Source organism: Nannospalax galili, unplaced genomic scaffold (assembly GCF_000622305.1).
Source record: "Nannospalax galili isolate Female #2095 unplaced genomic scaffold, S.galili_v1.0 scaffold934, whole genome shotgun sequence".
Taxonomy (NCBI): domain Eukaryota; kingdom Metazoa; phylum Chordata; class Mammalia; order Rodentia; family Spalacidae; genus Nannospalax; species Nannospalax galili.
Window position 1 is genome coordinate 721,945 of NW_008334762.1, and position 23,943 is coordinate 745,887.

The following is a 23,943-nucleotide window of genomic DNA, read 5'->3' on the forward strand; positions in this document are numbered from 1 at the left end:
ATTATATTTACATATATATGTATAATTATATTTAGTACATAAATATGTTAAAAATCTAAGTATGCCTTGGATCTCAAAAGAGCTTCTCTTCTTTTTGTTTCTTTGCGGTGACTCTAGGTTGAACGAACAGAAAGAATTAAGAATTCCTTGAATCCCAAATTTTCTAAGACATTTATTATTGATTACTACTTTGAAGTGGTCCAGAAATTGAAATTTGGAATTTATGACATTGACAACAAAACTGTTGAGCTAAGTGATGATGACTTCTTAGGAGAGTGTGAGTGCACCCTTGGACAAGTGAGTATTGAGACTTGTTGCATTCCATTTTGTCTGAGTGTTTGGTTTTTTTTTTTTTTGAGATCGGACCTCAATATGTAGTGGTGGTGAGCCTGGTACTTGCTATGTAGCTCAGATTGGCCTTGAATCTGTGATGATCCTGCCTCTGGAGTGGTGAGATTGCCACCACACCTAGCTATTTTGTGTGGATTTTTAGCCAAAGAATTCAGTGTTTTTGATAAGTGTTGATTAGTTTAATTTTTTTTTTTAAACTTTTTTTTATTTTATTTTATGTATATCAGTGTATTGCCTACACGTGGGTAAGTGCACCAGAGTTGTGCAGTGCCTGCGGAGGACAGAAGAAACTGTGGATCCCGGATCCCCTGGAACTGGAGTTAACAGTTGTTAGCTGCCACGTGGGTGCTGGGATTCGAACCCGGGTCCTCTGCAAGAACAGTCAGTGTGCTTAACCTCTGAGCCATCTTTCCAGCCCCCGATTAGTTTAATTTTTAAAGTTGAAAAGCCTGTAATGCGGGGCTGGAGAGATGGCTTAGTAGTAAAAATCACTCACTGCTCTTGCAGAAGACCTGGGTTCAGTTACCAGCACATATATCAGGTGGCTCACAATTGCTTATAACTCTAGCTCTTGGATGTTCAGTTGTTTTGACCTTGGTGGGCACCTGCATCGATGTGGTATACATACACAAAGGCACACATAAAGCCTGTAATGGTCCCTTTAGACATTAGTTGCATTAGCCTTTGTGTACCTTCCAGGCCATCTCTGGTGAGACCATGGTAGTTGTTTTCTAGGGGGAATCCCTTAAGTGACATTCTCAGTTTAGGCTCTTCTTTTAAATGAATTTGGATTTTCACTGGGTGGGTCTTTCCCTCAGGATACCTTGTGAATTATAGCAATGAAAAGCAAAAGATTTCTCTTTAATGTTGCCAATCTCTTTAAAAAACTGCATCTTTTCTAAGCACCCTTCTTGCCTGTAACTTTAAACTACCCCTCTTTCCCTGCTGTGATTTTTCATATCTTTCTGCTCCACTTGTTCTTACTATAGACCTGGGTCAGAGCAGTGAGAAATGACCATGACAGCCTGACATGTATCCTGTCTTGAGATTTCCTCCATTAAGCAAATTAGACTGTTACATTCAGATCAGCCTCACACAAATTCTCAGGACCTGAGCAGAATGTGGCCATATTCTTTGCTGATATATAATGTGAATAACCTTTAGTTCAGTTCCTGATAGAGTCCTTCCTTGTTCCCCTCTGAAACTTCATGATCTAGGCCTCCACTGTTCACATTTCTCTCAGCACTTTGGTTTTCCAAACTCCCACCAGAATGATGGCCCATTGAACCTCAGTTTTGGCATTCTAGGACTTTTCTAGCCCCAAGTTACAAACTCTTTCATATTCCTGACACAAACGAGTTCCAGAGACTTAAGGACCATATGGCCATGGCTAGGTTTCTTGTAGCAGCAACTCCACATCTTAGCACCTTTATTCTGTATTAGTTACTTTTCTCATTGCTGTCACAAACTATCTGGCAAAATAAATTAAGGAAGGAAAGGTTTATTTTGCTCAAGGAAGGATTTATTTTGTACCTCTCCACTTCTAGAGTAGGGATGATAGGATCTCCATAGATTCTTCATGAAATAGTTTTTTATATTAGTTACTTTTCTTATCATTGGAACTAAATGCCTTACAAAAGAAACTTAATCAAGAAATAATTTCCTTTGGCTCACGGTTTGAGGGTACAGTCCATCATAGAGGGGAAAATCATGGTGGTGGGAGATTGAGGTAGCTGATAACATTGTACCTGCAACCAGGAACCAGAGAATAATGAATGCTGGTGCTTAGCTACCTTTCTCCTTTCTTTTCAGCCTATGGAATAGTGCTGTACCTATTTAGGGAATCACTTATCCAGTCTAGAAACTCCCTCACAAGACATGTCCAGAGATTTATCCCTTGGGTGAGTCTACATCCTATCAGGCTGATAGCCGTTAGTAACCACCATAGCTGCAAGCTGTGTAATTCAAGCAAGTTAAGTTAGAATGTCCTTCCTTTTGGGCCTGGAGAAGATGGTTCAGTGGTTAAGAGCACTGACTGCTTTTGCGGAGGACCTGGGTTCAGTACACAGCACCTACATGGCAGCTAATAGCTGTCCATAACTCCAGTTCCAGAGGCTCTGATGCTCTCTTCTAGCCTCCACTGGCATTGAACAGCACAGGTACATTTTACATGTATGTGTGCAAAACACTCATAAATTTTTTTTTTTTTTAAAGAGTAACTTTCCTGTTGAGAGACTCCTGTGTCAGATTCAGCACTGGATAGAAGCTTTCCCTTTCTATGTATTGCCTCCTTTAGTATCTTGCCCCCATAGGTCAGCTACAGCCTTATTCTAGTGTACTGGGTGATTCATTTCCCCCAGTGGCTGCCAGGTTCTAAGGCTCTCAGGCCTTTGCAGCTTGGTGTTTTTGTTAGGACAGAATTCAGGCTGCTTTTTTTTGCCAGTGTCCCACCTGTCTTTACCTGAGAATATCTTTATCTGTCTGAGTCGGTCATGTTTCCCTCACTTCTGGTGCTCCTGTGTTGTTTGCCTAGGCAGTGGTTGGGGTATGGCTCTCTATCCTTCAGGCTAGTCACTCTGGGATCATGGTTAGATGCTCAGAGCACTCCTTTCACTCCTTTCCTGAGTCTCAGCCTTGGGTACCTACTGAGTTCCTGCCTCCTGCTGTGGCCTCTGAAGCCAGCACTGCCCCCACTGCTTCTCCTGCCCCAAGCCTCCCAACTCACCTGTGCTACAAGTCATTTTAGTTTCTCTCAAGTTCATGGTTCCAGTGCCGCACCCTGGTATTTGCACCGTTTGTAGAAATTCCCCTGGGGGTGCTGCACTGCATCATGAAGAGGGATTTTGTGAATTATACCTTAGCATGTTTATCTTCTGTTTATCACTTTTCTGTTTCTTCACACTTTTCAGTTTCTTATGACTATCTTTATGAATTTCTGATGCTGTTCTTTCCTTTGTGTCTTTGGAATGAAGTCTATGGTTTCTTTAAAAATTTTTTTAGTACATTTATTTAATTGTGTGTGTGTGTGTGTGTGTGTGTGTGTCCGTGTATGCACATGCAGAGGTCAAAGGATAACTTGCAGGAGTCTGTCCCTCACGTTGGTCCCAGGAATCATACTCCGGCAGTCAGGTTTGTCAGCAAGCACCCTTACTACTGAGTCATCTCACTGGCCTGAGTCTATGCTTTCTTATCTTTCACTGGGTTATATATAGACAGCTTAGGCTCCATTTTCAGAAGACTCTCAGGCATTTCAATAAAAAATATCACTGTACTAGCTGATGAGAGGTCAGTAAAATTTTATTATGTTCAAGTCATAAATCCTGTTGAAGAAGCATTAATTTCTGATGTTCTAACTAGCTTGACCCTCTTGGCCCTGATGTCCTGACACTACCTTTTTCTTCTGCTCTACCTTAAGTGTATCACTTTAAATCTTACTTCCCCCATAAACTTCTGATCCCCTGGACTTTTTAGAGCCCTTTCCTGATCTGGCAATGTCCATGGTGTCATATTTTAATTTTATTTATTTAATTAATTAATTTTTTAATATTTATTTTAATTTTATGTATATGAGTGTTATGTCTGCATGTAAGTTCACCCATGTCATGCAATACCTGTGGTGGCCAGAAGAAGGCATCAAATCCGCTAGAACTGGAATTAAGGATGGTTCCTAGCTGCTATGTGGGTGCTGTGATTCGAACCCCAATCTTCTGCAAAGCAGCCAGTGGTCTTAACTGCTGAGCCGTCTCTCCAGCCCTGTGTCATATTTTATTATAGTTGACTTATTTTCTGTCTTCTTAGTATATGGAAAATATGATCAGGGTAGGGGTCTGTTATTTTTTTTTCCTAGCCCTGTGATTTTTAAAGAGAGATCACGATTATTTGTATAAACTGAAAAAAGCATGAGGAAGGTAAAGCTGTTCAGTGAGTGACATTTATCCTTTAGAATTGCCTTTTATGAGTTTGTTTTCTAGGTTTGAATTATTTGATGATCATAGTAGTTCCCATGTCTCAAGGGAAATAAGCAATAAGTCAGTTATTATTCATGAGTAATATTAAAGAAAAAATTCAGGAAATTTATTATTTGGAAAAAAATCACAGAGAAGGTAAAATTCCAATTAATTTGAGAGCTGTATCAGTTTCAGAGTGCCTAGGCATACTGTACTATTTTAAGCAATGTGATGTTTTTGAAAGTTACATATCAGGTTCTGTGCCAATTGGAAAACTGAATCACAATTAATGATTTTACCTTTTACCACCTTTTACCAGAGAGGTTTCAGCTCAGTGATTCATGTAAGAGATGAAAATCTAGACCTTTTTTCCATTCCAAGGGATAAGCCAAAGCTGGATCTGTTTAGTAAAGAACCTCATGGGTGGGGAGATGATATCTGCAAGGGTAAAGTTTTTGGAAATCTTTCCAAATGGTTCTAAATATGGAGATGAATTTTAAATGTCTTTAAAGAATGTAGTTTCAATGTTTGTGTTTGTAATGTCTTTAAGTGAACTTTAATTCTTTTTCAAAACATATTCAGTTTAACAGCTCATATGTTGAAGTGAAGTATTACTTTCTGCTTTTAACAGATTGTTTCCAGTAAGAAGCTAACCCGACCCCTGGTACTTAAAAATGGCAGACCTGCTGGGAAAGGGAGCATTACGGTAAAGATAAGATCCTTTTCCCTCCAGATATAAAGTTTATTATGTCTAACAAGTAACTGTGCATATCAAATAAATATTCTACAACCCTGCCTTATCAATTGATCTTGAATATTGTAGTCTATTCACCTTGACCTGATAGTGATAGAAATGGAAAAGTGCAATATGAGAATGCCATTTTTATGTAAAGGATAACGTGTCTTGGTGCTTAATTCTTTTCTATGGAATAGGACTTATTTAAATTAGGGGACCACATTTTTTTTTTCTGGTCAATACTTTTACTCTTGAATATTCAACTACAGTGATATTAAAATTCTCAACCATAATCCATAGTAAAAGTACATCTGCAGATACATTGAATAACAAGTCCTGCATTCCCCACCCCTGCCACACACACATCTGAAACTCAGGTTATTAGGGAACTGCATTTAACCAGGAAGTTTTGTCAGTGGTAACGTCTTGTTTGGCTTGTGCAAGACCCCGGGTTCAGTCTCCTGTATTGCAAAGAAAGTGGTAAGCTCACGTACTTAAGTCATTTTCTTCCCTTATCTACTCATAGGTTTCAGCAGAAGAAATAAAAGATAACAGAGTGGTCTTGTTTGAAATGGAAGCCAGAAAACTGGATAATAAGGTAGGTAGATCATGCATATTTCAGCACGATACCAAGTATTCATAACACTGATTCACCGATTCCTTCTTGAGAAATTAGTAATGCACTTAACATGAACTCTTACCTGGGTATACATTCAATCTCAGTCTTCTCTCTCTTTCTTTCTCTCTGAGGTATGTTTAAACAGAATCCATTCTTTTCACCTCTTTCATGTAGATGCACTTAAAGAACTTTTCTGGATTAAGAAAGTACAAGCATTAGTGTTACTGTAAAAGTCATGAAAGAAAGTAGTTGAATTACCTTTAGAGGAAAAAAACCCCCCAAAAACTCAATGTTTTCTCAATTATGTCAGTTACTCTTTTTGCATTTAAAGGTTCATATGTAATAACAACTGTATGAAGTATTCTTCCTTATTTTTGTTTACCTTAGAATTTAATGTGAAAATGCCATAAGACTAATTTCCAGCGGCTTAAAAAAAACCTTTTAGAAATACTATGTTCCTGTCCTCCATCTTTAACAGTAACTCGTGTCCAGTTTTGTTCATCCATACCTATTTTCCTTTTCCCCAGACATCATATCATTTTACCCATAAATATTTCTAAGGACCCTTTTAAAATGTATTTACTTAAAACGCCTCTTAAGATAATTTTTGATGTATAAATTCTTCCCTTTTAAGTCTTCCTTCTCTGTCCTTTCCTTCCCCCATCTATTCATCCATTCTTCCATCTATTTATGCAATTAAGAAACTGTTTCCTTTGTCCTATAGATGTTTGTACATTCAGCATATGGCTAAATAAATCCCAGTAGTATCATTTTGCATGCTTTGTTCTCTATTTCCTGACTTCATTAAGCTGCCAAGTGAATATAGAGAAATGATCTGATGGCATTTTGAATTGCTTATGAGACAGTTTCATCAGTGTTACTGTGTAACTCCATCAGGGGGCTTAAACAGAGTTCTGTATTGGGGTGATTGGTGGTGACTGCATCTTCTATAGAGAAATGTCCCCAAATTAGTTATTTATCTGTTTTGAACAGCAGTTTATACAGGAAAGACAAAGCATTTGCTTACCTTATATTTATTATTTTTCAGAATAAGTTGTTTTCCTTGATAGTCCTTAAATGTGACCACTGATTGATTATTTATTTATTTATTTATTTTATTTATTCCTTTTTAGACTAGCTATAAAGTCATGGATTTAAACATTAGTAACTGCTGCAGGTCATTTCTTTTATTTTTTTGAGATAGGGTCTCCCTGCAGCCCCAGCTGGCCTGGAACTCACCAGGATGGCCTTGAACTTACAGAGATCCGCCTGCTGGGATTTAAAGCTTGTGCCACCACACCCAGTCCCACAGGTTACTTCTTACTGATACATTATCCCAACATTGGCCTGAGACCCTAGGAACCTATAGATAGTGTCCTTGTTCTGTTCCATGACATAGTGTTGCAGGTTTATTTGATCTGATTTCTGCCCCAAACTGGCACATTAAAAGGAATCTTACCTCATTTTAATGGAATGGGTATTTAGGGTCACAGTCTGAGGTGGGAACTCACCATTTGCTGTTACTGTTGCTCATGATTTGTTTCTAGGATCGTTTTTAGTGAGCAGATATAGGAAAGACTTTTAAAAAAAGATTGTGTGTGTGTGTGTGTGTGTGTGTGTGTGTGTGTGTGTATTTATGTGCACAGGCTATAGGAGGGCATCAACTCCCTCAAGTGTTTATGGGATGCCTGGCTTGTTGCATGGGTGCTGGGATCTAAACTCTGGTCCTCATGATTGTGTAGCAAGTTCTTTTAATTGCTGAACCATCTCTCCAGCTCTCTACTTTTTAAAAATAGTTTCTCACTTTGTAGCCCAGGTTTGCCTCAAACTCATGACAGTTCTGCCTCAGCCTCCCAAGCACTGAGATTATAGGTGTAAGACACCATGTCAGACAGGAAAGAGGTTTTTAAAAAGAAAACTAAATGGCCAGGTGTGCTGGTGCATGCCTGTAATTCCAGGATTTAGGATCATGAATTGTAAGCCAGTTGGACTATATAGACCCTATTTCAAAAACAGACAAAAAAGAGCTAAGTTATAATTTATACAAATATTTCCAATTAGAATATAGAATTATAGGGATTTGCTTTAATATTTCTACTTCTTTTATAGTAAGAATACTTTTTAAAATATTAATATAACCACATGTATTTTTTCATATTTAATGCCTAATAGTTTCAGAATCAAAATATCAGTATTATAATTAACAGTATTTTACTGAAAACAGTTTATACCTTCTTTGAATTCTTTGGTTTTAAAAGCCTTTTGATTTAAAATCAAATGAAAGCTGGGTATATGGTTCAGTGATAGAGTGCTTGCCTGTGTTGTATACAACTCTAGGTTCAACAATTTTTTACTACAGAGAGAGAGAGAGAGAGAAAGAGAGAGAGAGAGAGGAGAGAGAGAACACATGAATGAATCAGATTGTAATGTAGCCAGGCATGGTGGTGATGCTTGTAGTCTTGGCACTAGGAAACACAGGCAGGAATATTATAAATGTGAGGTCAGCCTATGCTACAGTTTGAGCCCTGCCTATAAATAGTGAGTGAGTGAATGAATGAATGAATGAATAAATAAATAAATAAATAAATAAATAATAAGATTTTAATAGAGTCAAGGCTAATGAGCAAAACAAGGTAAAGCCAAGAAATTTAGCTTCTTTTTCTTTCTGTTCTGCCATTTTCTTTTCCTTTCTTGTAAGTAATACTTTTTAAAATTTTATATTTTTATGGCTTAGTTCTTCAGTTTCTAAGATTTTGTATGAATGTATGCATATGCATACACATAGGTATTCACATGCATGTATTTATATGCATTATATGTATGTTTACCTAATTGTGTTTGGGTACATATCTATATTCTCCACTCCTAGACCTTAAGGAAGTCTAGCATGCTAGATATCTACTTCAGCCACCTTGGTTTTTTCTCTTAACCTATCCCGGAAGTCCATCAGGAAGTTTCAGTTTTTATTTTACTGCCGATGTAGACAGCTTAGGGAACTTTCAAACACAGACTTTTTTTGGCCTTCAAAATGGTAATAAATATGCTTTACCTTTCCCATGGGATTGTTTTTAGGGTAAGTCACACATTATGTAACGTGTTTTTGGAAAAGTTAACATCTTTGTAAGACTCTTAGTTGTCAAATGTGAACATAAAATGTTTATTTCATTTACTTAAGATTATTCATAAAGATAAGGTTAAAGTTCTCTGTAGTATTTATATTTCTGTTCTTCATTGCACCAAACACGTTGTTTTGTTTGGCATTAAATTTTGTGTTCAGCAGGGAAATCATATTATCTTAGGTCTTAATTAAATACCAAAAACTACTTTAAGACTAAATAAATCTTCAATACAGTGACGTATCTGCTATATTACTGAAGTGTTTGGAAGTTTTTGCCCCCACACAGTAGTGTTTGCTTAGGAATATGCATATTTCAAAATAAAGATAAACAAAAATTACAAAATAGTTAGATAATAGTAATATTATAAATGTGAAGTCAGCCTGTGCTACAAGGTGAGCCCCTGCCTATAAGTAATAGATGAATAAATGAATAAATAAGTAAGTAAATAAAGCAAGCCCATGGTATTAAGGTTAATCTGTAAAATAAGTTATATCCAAGAAATTTAGCTTCTTTTTCTTTCTGTTCTGCCATTTTCTTTTTCTTTCTTGTAATACTTTTTAAAAAATTTATATTTTATGAGTTAGTTATTCAGTTTCTAAGATTTTATATGAATGTATTATCATATAATCATTTATACTATGGCTACCTGAGTTTAACCTCAGCAAGTGATTTGCACATTCAACTTAAGTGAGTGATTTGCATGTTCCAATATTTCATCTATGTACATGTATGTGTTAGACAGGGAATAAGAGCACTTTTGAGACCTCACTGTGCCCAAGCCTTGTATAGGAGTACTATGGCAAATGGTAGAGGGAACAGGGGATGTAGCCTTTTTTTTTTTATTTCTATTATGTAATCTATGTATCTGCCTCTGCTCCCTTCTGTGACTATAAGAACACTGCAGCACTGGTGAATAGAAGTTGGACATAGAAGGGCAAGATAGGAAGTTAAAACACAGATCAATCAATTAGTAAGATGTGTTATCTTGGAAAAGTTATTTAAGCCCATTAAATCCACTTTCCCATTCCTAACTGCCCTGTCCATCACGGTATGACTAATGTTTTGGATGCCTTTAACATATTTAATGCTATGTGAATGGAAACTCTTAATGCTGACACCAAGCCAAAACACATTTTTATGTTACATTTTATCAATCTATTTTAAAACTTTTTTTTGAGATAGAGTCTCCCTATGTAGCCATAGCTGGCCTGTAACTCACTAGGTATACCAGGTATACCAGGCTAGCCTTAAATTTACAGAGATCTGCCAGCCCTTACCTCCCGATGCTGGGATTAAAGGTGTGCACCACCATGGCCGGTTAAAACTATTATATTTTTGAGGGGTAGGTGTGATACACAGAATTATGAGCATTCATTATAAATGCTTTAGTCATTCTCCCCAGGAGACTTATGCAAATTTGTAAGTTAGTGCAAGATGACAGGATGATATTCTCACCAGTATATCTGCACTATGGAGTTAGACCTATGTGATTGTCAGCATGTATAAGGTATGGTCACACATGATGTTACAGGAGAATGAAAGCTGTTTTTTAAACGTAGGATCTGTTTGGAAAGTCAGATCCGTACCTGGAGTTTCACAAGCAGACATCAGATGGTAACTGGCTAATGGTTCATCGAACAGAGGTAAGTACTTGAATCTGAATGTAGGCGAGGGTTTCTTTGGAGTTACAATAATCTGAATTTACAACAGAACTAAATGTGTATAAAAATATTCATGTAAATTCAGAGTTATATGTAGTCAGAGATGCAACGTTAGCATGCTCACGTTTTTCCTCTTAATGAGGAGATGCTGCCATGCTTAATTGTTTTCTGAAAAGCTTTTTACATTGTATAAAGAATGCTAAATGTGTTCTGTATACCCTCACTTAGATTCACCAACTGGTTTTCCCTGTGCACACTTGTGTTCTCTCTCTCCTTGTCTCTCTGTCTCTCTCACCCACACTTACACACAGTGATGTGTGCTTATACACTTGTGTGGACATTTCCATTTTGGTAAACCACCCTAATGTAAGCCTCAAACATCAAAATTTTCCTTTTGAATGCTACACGAGGTGCTTTTCAAGACTAAGGGCGTTTTAAAATACTATGCCTGAGAAAATTAGTATTGGTTTCATAATTTCGTTCTGTGTGCCATTCATGCTCAGATCTCCTCATGTCAGCACATTTCACATAGATTATGTTTTCTCTAGGATCCAGTGGGGATGAATGTTTTGCCTTTGCCTGTTATGCTCCCAGTTAGAGGATTATTATTATTACAATAATTATAATTATTATTATTTATGTGTATGAGTGTATTGCCTTACTGTATGTAAGTGCACCTGTGTTGTGCAATGCCCACGGAGGTCAGAAGAGGACATCAGATCCCCTGGAACTAGAGTTACAGATGGTTGTTAGCTGCCCTGTGGGTTCTGGGAATCAAACCCGGGTCTTCTGCAAGAGCAGCCAGTGCTCTTAACTGCTGAGCCGTCACTCCAGCCCCTATAGGATTCTTTTTAACCTCCCTGAGTTTGCATGCATTGGAATCTCTTGAATAATTGAGACCAGAATGAATTCTTATGTTTTCTCACAATTAGATCCACATCAAACGTTTTGTCAAGAACTCTCCATGTGTGCCTGTTTTTGCTTCACATTGGTGCCCCGGCTGCCCTGTACTGATTGATGTCAGACTTGGGCACTTGGTTAAGCTGGTGACTCTGTTAAAGACCTATTTTTTTCTATTTGTAATTCATAAATTATGTATGGTGTGGTACTTTGAGACTGCTTGAGTTACCTGTTCTCTAGCATTTTAGTATCCATTGATAATCCTTGCCTCAATCAGTTATATCAGGGTCTGTAAAATAGTGATTTGTGTTTTTCCACATATCACCTCTTATACCTACAAGCATTCCTCTTTTATCTCTTTGTTCTCTTCTCTCTCTCAAGTACCATTGTAAGCTCATGGATTATTCTAATTCATTAACATTATTATTTGTACTACTCAAATTCAGATTTTAGCAGGAAGAGTGCCTTCAGATGGATTCTGGACTCTTTCAGCATTGATGGAATATGTCTGTATTTTATCCTGTTCCAAAGTTGCAAGGAGCCGTTTCTCTGAAGTATCTGAGTTCTGGATGTATTCATCAATACTATAGTGTCACTGTGTTCCATCTCTGTCAATGGACACAACTGGGAAATATATACATCTGTTTATATCTGTCTATTCTGTGTGTATATGTACTATTAGAAATTAAATATTTCAAAATACATTTATTTTCTAATTCATGCTCAACACAGCAAAGTTCATTCTTACCCTGTTCTGTATTTGAATCCTGTGGGCCTACAGAGAAACTCCAGTTTGCAAAAATCACAAGCTACTCTTTCTACGTTTACATAGTAATTAGTGGATATATTTTTCAAGTAACTTTCTTCTTTGCTCAGCATGTACCATAAGTGAACAATTTATTATGCTTTTCATATAATGATTTTGAAATAATGTCCTAGTTAAGTTTTCTTGGAAGTAGTTTAGTAAGAACTTAGGAAAGGCAAGAACAAAATACTCATGAACTGGACATTGTTCCAATAGATCCTTTTATCTTTATAGGTTATAAAAAACAACCTGAATCCTGTTTGGAAGCCTTTCAAAATCTCTCTCAACTCTCTGTGCTATGGAGATATGGACAAAACCATTAAGGTAATTAGAAATTAAATGTAGAGATAGGTGCTCTTCAGTTTATTATGGGATTGTGTCCTGATTAACCCATTGTAAATGGGATTCATCATAAGTTAGGCTGAGGGTATAGCTTGGTTAGAGCATGGACTTAGTGTTCTTGAGGGCCTGCATTCATTCTGAAGGAGGGAAGAAGGAAAGAAGGGGAAGGAGAAGAGAGAAAGGAGGGATCAGAAGAAAGGATGTTAGAAATGCATTTAATACACATGGTTTACCAAACCGTAGCCACACAGTACACTGTTGAGTATCAGTGTTTACTGTGGTGATCCTGTGGTTGACTGGCAGGTTTTGCTTGCTGCCACTCTTGGCATTATGAAAGAATTGTCAGTGTTGCTAGTACAGGTAAAGATCAGAATTCAAAACCTGTGCAGTTTCTACTGAATGGTGTCACCATTCACAGTTTGCACCACTGTAAAATAAAAAATTATTTAAATCACACAGATACAAGTCAGAGAGTGTAACATACATGAATGTGCACACAACTACCTTATAAAGTTAATATTTAAAGTTGTATTTTTAAAAAGTAAATGATACAGCCATAAAGTTGAATTTTATGTGTAAATGATAATACTAAAATTAAATTTTTTTCTGGCTAGTAAAGTAATCCATTTGAAGGCATAGGCATACTTTACTGTTTGTTGACTAATGTGTTGATCTAATGCTTAATCATATAGCATACTTTTTATTTTAATCTATATTTTTAAAATTTGCATCCAATTTAAATATTTTTTACTTTTTAATAAGATTCCTTTGCTCAGCCAATAGGAACCATGAACTTCATTCTTTACCTGTAATATATTCCTTGTAGATAAAAGTAATGTTACTTTAAGATTTCAGAGAGTCTTCCTACCATTATGAGGGAGAAGAGAGTAGCATTGTGGGGACAGAGAAAAGCAGTCCATATCTCTGTTTTTTATTTATAGGCATTTGCCAAAGCAACAAAACCTAAACCAGCCAACCAATTCTCATACACATACACACAGACTTAAGACATGGGTGTGTGTGTGTGTGTGTGTGTTTAAAACTAGGTGGGTTCCAGTTCTCCCAGCTGGGCTCTCTCCATCCCTAAAGTCAGTGTCTTCACATGATTCTGTATATAAGATTTTCTTATGTTATATCTCAACATACCAAGGGTTTTTTTTTTTTTTCTTGTTGTAATTAATATAGTGAAAACAGGAATGATAATTAGAGTCAGGCCTTAGCTTACATTTTGATTTAACTCTTTAACCAGGTAAAGGATGTTGGGCTGTTCACCTAACTTTAATAATATACTTGATAGTAATATCACCATCCAAGAAGGTAAGGACAGAATAATGAAAGTAAAAGTTTAATATATAAAACAACAGGAGAGATACTGTCAGTACTGAAAACCACTTAGTTTTTGAGCTATGGAAGAAATTGTTCCTAGATTTTAGAGAACTTAAAAAATCAGTGTTAAGTTGATTTGTATAGTATGTCAAAGAACAGTGAAAATCTAGGTATGATTTAAATAATATAAATGTAATATGAATTATATAAATATGTGATATAAACGTAACTAAAATAATTTTTATTATATGATAAATCTAGAGCCCTTCCTTTTCACATTAAAAGTAGTAAGCCTCACTAGATCTGAGAAGACAGAAAAGTCTAGGCTATTTGATTGTTTCTGATAAATTAACAGTAAAACCGTGTTTCTAAAACATTTTTTGCTCACAGTGGCATGCTTGCAGGGCCAATTTATTATAGTAAGTAAACGAATCTTATGAGCTTTGTCTGATGAATGTCTTCTATTCTTAAAAGTCTCTCATTTTGTTTTTAATTAAACATAACTTGGTTTGGCACATCATCACTCACTTTATTTCTCTATTTCTGTATTTCTTTGCAATATTAGCTGAGTCACAAATCTGTGATTCATTTACTGTTTGGGAATTACTTAGAGGCATGGTAAAGAATTACAGAGCAGAGGATAAAGTTGGAATCCTCAGTGGTTTCTTTGCTGCAATGTGTTATCACTCTTGCATGTATTATTTCCAAAACATCAGTTGAGCAAGAGAAATAATCATGCATGCTGCTGCCTTGCCTCGAGTGAGAATGCCTTAATGGTAATGCACTGTGTGTTGTGTACAGTTTCTCCATGTATGCATATACTCTTATGTATATATGCATATATTTGCAAGTTCTTCTGATACTGTAGCTTATTTAAGTAGCCAATAGTGGTGGTGTTTAAATTCTTGAGAAGAGAGAAACTAAAAGGCATACATTCTACCTCAGACTATCTGAGCATGTACACTGAAGATGTTATGTCTCACTTTAAGAGGACAAGAGGGAGCCACTCCATTTATTTACTGTAATCAGAACTTGTAGTTTTAAAAAAATGTATTTTTATTTCTTAAAGTTTCAGCTCTTCTAAATGTTTTCATATTGTAGTTCTTAGTAAGGTTAGTTTAACTAAATCTTGGCCATATTAAACTTTTATTTTGCTTGCATATAAATTAATGTTCTCTCAAGGAAATTAAAATGTAAAGTCCCATTTGACATAATTTCAAAATGTCTGTTAAAAGTGATCTTATTAAAGCATTAACGTAGTTTGTTTTCTACCTCATTGAAATTTTACTTCCTTTAGAGAAAAATCAATTTTTATCTTTTTTTCCCTTGACACATTAGTCAGATAAAGGGCCTTTGGATTGAAATTGGACATTGAATATATAGGGCAGGAATCAAACTGTCAGACTTGGTCAGTTGCAAAAGTGCCTGGAAGGCATTTCCTTAAATAAGCAAAATTGCAGTTCTAGGATGTGCCTGTTTTGATTGATGATTGATTAATTGATTTTAAGTGTTTGCAGAAGATAATGAAAATATAAGTGAGAAATGAAAGACGTCCAATAATGCAAAGCAGTCAGTGTAGAACCGAGAAGGCACTCTACCAAATGAGTGCTTACAATTTCTGGTGTGGTACCTTGGCAGCTTATTTGGCTGAAGTCATATGCAAGTTTTTAGTTAGAAGTTTCTACTTTGCAGCACAGGCTCCAGAATTGTCCTCGAAATGGCATTTTACTTTGCCCATGTTGGTACCACACTAGATGTGCCATCTTCTAGACTTTGTATTTAATCCCTTCAAGTTTCAGATCTGCAAAATGGGAATAGTAGTCAGAGGGTTTTCCATGTTGTGGATGAGGTGAGGCTATTTAGAGAATTGCACTGTATACATATTAATTGTCCACAAAAATGAAATAATATGTTGAAATTATGGAGCATGATAAAAATACTCTGTTAGATAGTCAGACACTGTGGTCAAATTTTCAGCTTACCTTGAACATCTCATCTTGGTAATACCAGTTCACACCACCTTACTCTTCCTACTGGAGAGAATATTTTACCATTCTGGTGACTGTTAACCGTTCTACATTTGTTAACCAGCACAAAACAATACATAAAAATAAAATCTGATCTTTTGGACAGGGACAGAAAGGGGATAGAGAGAGAGGAAAGAGGGTGGAGGAAGAAAGTGGGGGAGGAAGCGAGGGAATGAGAATTTAATAAGAGCTAGATCTAAGCCTAGACCTCACCTCCCTTCTCTTACATAGGAAGCCAGTAAATATGATGCAGCCCTCAACGGGCTAACTATTCTTGCCCTGGAGTCTTCCATTTTGTTGCAAAGGCTGTGATCCTCAGAGTGATACAAATCTGACTATCACATCTTATCTAATTACAAGCCCAGCCTCCTCAAATTGCAGTTAATGAAACATATTTCCCATAATTTAAAATTATCTAGAACTTATTGTATAAATTTTAGCTGGTAGGATATTGACTTCCTTTCTCAAGATAATGACCTCCGGCTCTTGTGTAGTGATAATAAGGTGAAAAAGCAGATGAGAAAGTAGCTGTAGTTCCATTTAGCCTTTTATCGGCATTTGCAGAGGGCATGATAGAGACACTAGAAACCTTCCGGTGCAATTTAAGCTGTGTTTGTGTTTTATCATCCTCCTGGGGTCTATTTTAGAGCCCATCCCAAGGATAGTTCTGGTTTGAAAGTGTTTGAATATTGCTTCTCAAGGAAGTTAGCCCCTTTTTCTTCAAGTGGGTGCTGCATATTTTTTCACTTTAATTAAAAAGGCACATTTATTGCAGCCAATATTTTTAAAATAAAATTCTATTGATTTTTGTGTACCTTTATTATATTTAATTCCAGGTAGAGTGTTATGATTATGACAATGATGGGTCACATGATCTCATTGGAGCATTTCAAACCACCATGACAAAACTAAAAGAAGCCTCCAGAAACTCACCTGTAAGTTGCATCTTTGCATTTGTATGATATATATTATATATTTTACCATATTGCTATTCTATATTGCATAAAGTTGTTAAACTGTGAATTTTAATAAGTATCCAAAATTCATACTTGGGATATTGTCTTAAGGAAGGAACAGTGGATAGAAGGTGGTGGGAAGATCATTGTGTTGGGAGTTGGATTAACCCCTAAAGTGATAAACTCAATTTATTCTTGACACACATTCCCAGTGGAAAGAGTTGATCTTTGCTGAATGTTTTATCGCAGGATTGGGCTTTTTATATTTTTGTTTTAGTATGTTAGGTTTTTCCTTTGCTTTCTAATCAGCATGTTTTTGTTTTCTGCTGCTAACATATAAGAGTACCATTTAGTTTTTTTTTTTTTCTTTTTTAGAGCAAAGGTTATTACTTGGAGCATTTGTAAGGAAATCGTCCATAAAGGCAAAATCTATGCTCAAGCTGATTTGGAAACTTTGTAGTTTTATTGCCTTAATTGTTCAAAATTTAACCAACAAATATTTTACATACTTGATCGATCATGCAATTATTTCTGAGTTGTCTTTTGCACGAGACCTTTGTCAATAAATGATCTGATTCTAAGGAAAAATGTTTGTTCATATAAATTCACATTAGTAATCTGACTATTGTTAGTAAAAAATTAACACTTATTTTTTTCTTCCTATAGGTCGAATACGAATGCATAAATGAGAAAAAGAGGCAAAAGAAAAAAAGCTACAAGAATTCAGGTGTTATTAGTGTAAAACATTGTGAGGTCAGTCAGCACTGGCCACTTGTAACAATTTCACTTTGAGTTCTTATATTGATGTAGTTTATATCAAATACTTTGGGCAGGTGGAAATGACTTAAGTATTTGGTCACCTTAGGGAAAATAATAGAATGCAAAGTAGTTAAGAAATCTTTCAAGTAACTTTGCTTCCCAGGTTTGATAATATTTTGTAAAGGATAAAGAATATTGAAGTTTTCCATTGTCTTAGGAAATGTCCTGGCTTAGTGCATCTATCCTGGCTATAATTTTAAGATAACCTGTTATAAATAGTGGGGAAAAGCCAGAATTTCTTATGGTGAAAACATGTTTTTTACCTTGATTACTAAATAGTTCTTAAACTGTCTATATTAGAGTCTTTACATAAGTCTTAGAGTGAGTATATTTCATCTTTGCCTTTGATAGTCTTTATTGTTTTGTTTTTAGTCCCATGAGTTTCTGTTTTTTAATTTTTTTTGCATATTTTGAGTAAACATAATAATGGATTTTATTGTTCCCTAGGGTACATAATGTATTTTGCTCGTATTCACATACCCCCATCACTTTTCTTAACCCCCCTATTCCCACTGATCCCTTCTTCCCAACTAGTCTTCTGCTACTTTAATGCCTTTTCTTTTTTGTGTGACTCAGTGAGTTTAAATTACCTGTAAATTTAAGGTAATTTACAGGAACATGGGTAACTTACCAGTGGCTACACCTTTGAAGAAAATGTTCCTCCCTCCCTCAGCAATCATTATTCATCAAAGATATCAGGGAGGGGTGGGCCGAGGGAGCTTCTCCTTCCTAACAATCCTTAACTGCCAAGGAATCCTCTTGGAGAGGCTGAGCCTCAAGCTCCTCCTCTTGACACTTTAACCTTAACGCTGCTATACCTAAGCTGCCTGAAACTCTTACTAATTTCTGGCATTTATGGGAGGAATTCTGTATGCTCAAAAGTGAGGTTGATTTCTACATGTTTGTATCACGTGCTGTTCCATTTACCCTGATAAACATATAGCCAAAGAGCTTTTTGTTTCTTTTGTATAGTAGGAGAGCTTCGATTTTAACAGTCAGCTTCTGTTTTTAGATTACAGTAGAATGCACATTTCTTGATTACATCATGGGAGGATGCCAGGTGAATTTTACTGTAAGTAACACAGTTTTCTAACACAGGCTATTAAATGTTGTTTCCCCCCCTCCATTTTGCAGTATTCTTTTACTGGAAAACTGACTTTGTAATGAAATTTATACAATCTATTTAGTATGATTTCCTCCCAGACCTCAGACGTGTTGTCTAGGTTCATCATGGACATTCTGACTTTGTTGATGAACAGTCTCTCCCTCCTGAGGAAAGGCAGATATGCACAGACCAGTGCTTATCTTGCAGTAACATAGGAATAGAAAACAAACTTCAAAAGACAGCCCCAAAGTGTGGGTCATGCATATGATTCATGATTTAAGACAGCTAGAAAAAGATCAGGTTCTTTTCATGTTGAAGCTTGTTTAATTGTTTGTGGAAATACTGTAGGCATTTGTTAGGAGATGATCTGGGTGCTTTTTGTGTCTTCTTCCCTGAAGTTTTCTTAGATCTCAAGCACAGGTAGCCTTGCCTTCTTCTTACTAGAATTGTCATGTTACTTGGCAGGTGGGAGTGGACTTCACTGGCTCCAATGGTGATCCAAGGTCTCCAGACTCCTTGCATTACATCAGCCCCAATGGTGTTAATGAGTATTTGACTGCCATCTGGTCAGTGGGATTGGTAATTCAGGATTACGATGCGTGAGTATGACGTTGGAAAGACTGAAGCACTCCTTTGCACAGTTACCCAGAAAGGGCTGTTTCTGTATCAGTTGGTGCTCTGATAGAGGTGATAGGATAAGGGTGATGGAAGAGTGCTTCCTTTCTTTTTTCTTTTCCTTAAAAGTGACAAACTGCCCAGTTTGGACATCTTTTTAGATTTTTTTTTTTGTCTTTTTGAGACAGGGTCTCCCTGTAGCCCCAAATATCCTAGAACTCACTACATAGACCAGGCTGGTCTTGAACTCACAGAAATCTGCCTGCCTCTGCCTCCCGAGTGCTGGGATTAAAGGCATGCACCACCATGCCCGGCATCCTTAAAATATTTTTGTTCTCATCCAAAATAGTACCCATATGTGATTAAATGTCAGTTGGAGCCATAGGGCACACCAAACAGCAGGGCTCTGCTCTACCTCTTCCTACTGTTTCCACTTTTTATTTTATTGAAATTTTTTGTATTTCATATAGAACATCTTAATTATCTTTATACACCCTTTCCCATGGCACCCTCCCAATCCCCCTTTCCCCCAACTTGAATGCATACATTCTGTCATTTGTGTTAATGCCTGTTGTGTCAAGTTAGTGTCCCTCAGTGCAAGTTCATCCACTGAGGTCTAGTCAGCCTATCTAGAGTCCCTCCCTTTAAGAAGATCAGCTCTTCTTCACCCAGCAACAATCAGCTGCCAATAATTCTTCAACTAAGATTGGGGCCTACTGTTCATTTCCACAGTTCTGTGCTGGGTTTTTGTCTGCTTGAGTTTGCCTGGGTCTTGTGCATGCTGACACCATTGCTGTAGGTTCATGTGAGAAGGGTCCCAGGAGCATTTAGAACTGTATTTCCATATGGCCATGCACTTCCTTCCTGGCTCTTAGAATCTTTCTTCCCCCTCTTCTGCAATGATCCCTGAGCTCTGGGTGAGTGAATTTTAATGTAGTGCTTCCTCTCTTAAGTTTCTCCTACTTTTTGTTTTTCTCTCTATGACAATCTTTGTATTTACCTTTGATCTCTTACTCTTGCTGTGATTAGATATAGTATGTTATATTTAGCTTGCTAATTTAGTAGTTGACTGAAGTCAGCAATAGTTATTTCTTTGATCTGGTTTCCTTGGGATTTAGTCATTAGGGATAAATTATATATGTAGTTGATATTGAGATGACGTCTTCTTGTGAACAGTAATAAAAACTTTCTTGGGGCTGGAGAGATGGCTCGGTGGTTAAGAACACTGGTTGTTCTTGCAGAAGATCCAGGTTTGAATCCCAGCACCCACATGGTAGCTAACAACTGTCCATAACTCTAGTTTCAGGGGATCCAATGGCCTCTTCTGTCCTCCACAGGCATTGCATGACATGGGTGCACTTACCTACATGCAAGCAATACACTCATACACATAAAATAATAATAATAAGGGGGCTGGAGAGATATTGCAGTGGTTAAGATCACTGACTGTTCTTGCAGAAGACCCGGGCTCTTTTCTTGCAGAAATCCCAGCACCCACATGGCAGCTAACAACTGTCTGTAACTCCAGTCCCAGGGGATCCAACAGCCTCTTCTGTCCTCTGCTGGCATTGCACGACACGGGTGCACTTACCTATATACAGGCAATACGTGCATACACATAAAATAAAAATAATAAATAAAATATTTAAGAAAACCAAAACTGTTTCTAAACATATGTGTTCTTCTTAGTAATGAAATAATAATTTAATAATAATTTTTTTGTTATTATTATTTGAGACAAAGTCTCACTGTGTAGCTCTGGCTGGAAGTCACTGGGTAGACAAGACTGACCTCAAATTCACAGAGATCCCAGCTTCTGCCTCCTGGAGTGCTGGGATAAAGGCATGTACTACCATGCCTGGTTGAAATTGCTTTTTTTTAATTGAAACTTTTAATGAGGCTAACAGACAGCTTAATCTAGTTCCTGCAAAATATTTTGAATGAATTTTCAATAGTTAGATTTTAAGTAGATTTGGGAACCGTGAGTGTATTTGAGTGGTAGAGCATATACTTAGCCTGCGCAAGAACCTGGTTTCAGTTTTCAGCCCCATAAAAGAAGAATAACAGTCAAAAGATTATTCATTGAGTAAATCTGAATAGGCCCTCTTGAAGGTTTATTGGACAGTATGGAAAATCTACATTAATAATAGTTTTTTTTTGGATTTGTTGCAACATAAGATACATTTTCATTTGTCTTTTTTATTGTCATTTTATGATAATAACTCTGTCATATTGATGGAGCTTTTCATTAATTAACCATGGCAAAATTTAGAACCAAAATTAACAGACAAATATGAGAGCAGATCTAAAGTAAAGGTGGCAATTCTAATATTGGGCTGGTAAACTTAGGGCAAAAATCATTAAACATAATACATAATATTATAGATACTTTGTTTTATGATCCAAAATTAAAATATAACCTTGGACATGTTTAATAACAGTACTAAAGTATTTCCAAATTCAAAATATCTAGAAATATAATAAAAATTTTAGAGTAACATAATTATAATGAGATTCTTATATGAAAAGTAGAAAAGTTTCAATTATTTAATCTGTTATCTATAATTTAATAACAAAAGTATAATTAAAACAAAATTTTCCACATGGAAATTAAAAAAAAAATTTAGACACTCAAGGAGTTCTTAGTCCAAAGAGGAAATCAAAGCATTATAGTAGACTATAAATAAAAGCCAATGAGAAGTCTGCACCCTGTCCTCTCTTTATAGATGATTAAATTGTAGTCCTGGAATTTGAACTCAGGGACTTATGCATAGTAGGTGTATGCTTTATTCTTATGTTGGTTTGGGGTTTGATTGATTGTTTATTTTGACAGGGTTTCACTGTGTAGCCCAGGCTGTTTTGGACTCTTGATTCTCATACTTCTGTCTCCTGAGTGCTTAGCTTTACCACCATGCCGTAGCCATGCTTTTATTCTTTAAAAGAGTTAAATTGAATATATGCTAACTAGCTTTTCAACACAAGAATAGGAAAAATATGTCCAGTAGTAATAAATTCCTTATATGCCACTTAAGATACTTTCTATTTTGAAACATTTTAAAATTTATTTTTATTTTATGTGTATGAGTGTTTTGCCTGCATGTATATAAGCACACCCATGCATGCAATGCCCATTGAGGCCAGAAGAAGGCATTGGATACACTGGAACTGGATTTACGGGCATTGTTAGCCAGCATATGGGTGCTGGGAGCTAAACTTGGGTCTTCTGCAAGAGCAGCCAGTGCTCTTAATGACTGAGCCATCTCTGTAGCCCCTCAAATACTTCGTATTTAATATTCTCCAATCCTCATATTTCACTGAGATGAACAATGCCCTTTACATTAGACAGATGAGGAAACTGAGGCACAGGAGTTTAGTAACTTGCTCAGGGTCACTCAGCTGACAACTACTAGAGCAGATTGAACCTGGGCCACTGGGCTTGAGAGACATGTTCTCATAGTTATGATTTGGAAAGTTGGAAAAAAAGAAAACCCACCAAATTAGTTAATTAAATCCAGAAATGATTCTTTGCAAGTTCAAAAAAAGTTAGGCAAACTTTTGGCAAAACTGACCCCACAAATACATAGAATATTAGTAAGGATAAGAAAATTAGAAGCATAGATTCAGAAAAAGAATCAAAACTGTTTAATACTTTGTAAGATTTCATCTGTATTTAAGGATGATTATTTTACAAAACCATACCCAGTGTCCCTGCTTTTAGATTTAAATAATTCAATATAAATGAACTAGCTTTCTAATAAAATAAAAGAATAATGAGAAAAAATATGATCACGAATAATAGTAACAGGTTTTTGGTTGATTGGTTGGTTGGTTGCTTTTTGTTGTTGTTTTGTTTAAAAAAAAATTTTGGGGGGGTTGTTTGACTCAGGGTCTCACTGTGTAGTCCTGCCTGGAACTTAATATGTAGACCAAGCTGGCCTTTAACTCGCCACCACACCCAGCCTTAAATAATAAACTTATGCTAGCTATTAGGTGCCAGAGACCACTTTATAAAGTCTAAATAGAAGATGAATTATAGAAGGAATTGGACAGATCACCAAAGAACCTCTCCTCAGAAAGGCAACAAGACAAGATATTTTCACACATGAACTCTAAAAAGAAAAAAAAAAAACCCTATAATGAACAAATTGAAAACTAATCAATTGAAAAAATAATTAGAAAGCAGCAAGAGTTCAGAAGAGGGAACACAAATACAGCTTAAGATTATAAAAAACAAAAGCAACAACCAACTTCTCAGTAACTAGCAGTAACAAGATTATATAAATTATATTACATAAATATAATAAAGATCATAGTACATGTCATAATAGGTGAATATGAATTTAGTTAAAGTCTAGGATCATTTAAACTTATAATGAAGAACTAAGAATGAAACTTCTTTAAATAGAAAAATAGATCGTATAATAATGATTGAAAATTTCTTTCTGAATTAATCAATTTAATCAGTAGAATCCTGACAAAATGAATCTTAAAATTCTCTAGAGGGAAATTTGCTTCATGTTAATTAGTAGATGTGAAAAGCATTGCCATTGAAATCTACCTGATGACTTTATATCCATGCTCAGATGGCCAAGGACCTTAGAAAGTAACCGACTGT

At 36.1% G+C, this 23,943-nt stretch overlaps 1 protein-coding gene across 3 annotated transcripts in view; it reads left to right on the top strand.

Annotated features, from left to right (window-relative positions):
- Cpne3 (copine 3) overlaps nucleotides 1–23,943 on the top strand; it is a 72,166-nt gene that overhangs the window by 32,534 nt on the left and 15,689 nt on the right. For all 3 annotated transcript variants that reach the window (XM_029561799.1, XM_029561800.1, XM_017797238.2), the window contains exons 3-11: nucleotides 118–297; nucleotides 4,930–5,004; nucleotides 5,561–5,632; nucleotides 10,332–10,415; nucleotides 12,373–12,462; nucleotides 16,670–16,768; nucleotides 17,456–17,542; nucleotides 18,621–18,680; nucleotides 19,179–19,312. In XM_029561799.1, coding sequence (XP_029417659.1) covers nucleotides 118–297; nucleotides 4,930–5,004; nucleotides 5,561–5,632; nucleotides 10,332–10,415; nucleotides 12,373–12,462; nucleotides 16,670–16,768; nucleotides 17,456–17,542; nucleotides 18,621–18,680; nucleotides 19,179–19,312 — 881 coding nt within the window. The remainder of the gene's footprint in view (nucleotides 1–117; nucleotides 298–4,929; nucleotides 5,005–5,560; nucleotides 5,633–10,331; nucleotides 10,416–12,372; nucleotides 12,463–16,669; nucleotides 16,769–17,455; nucleotides 17,543–18,620; nucleotides 18,681–19,178; nucleotides 19,313–23,943) is intronic.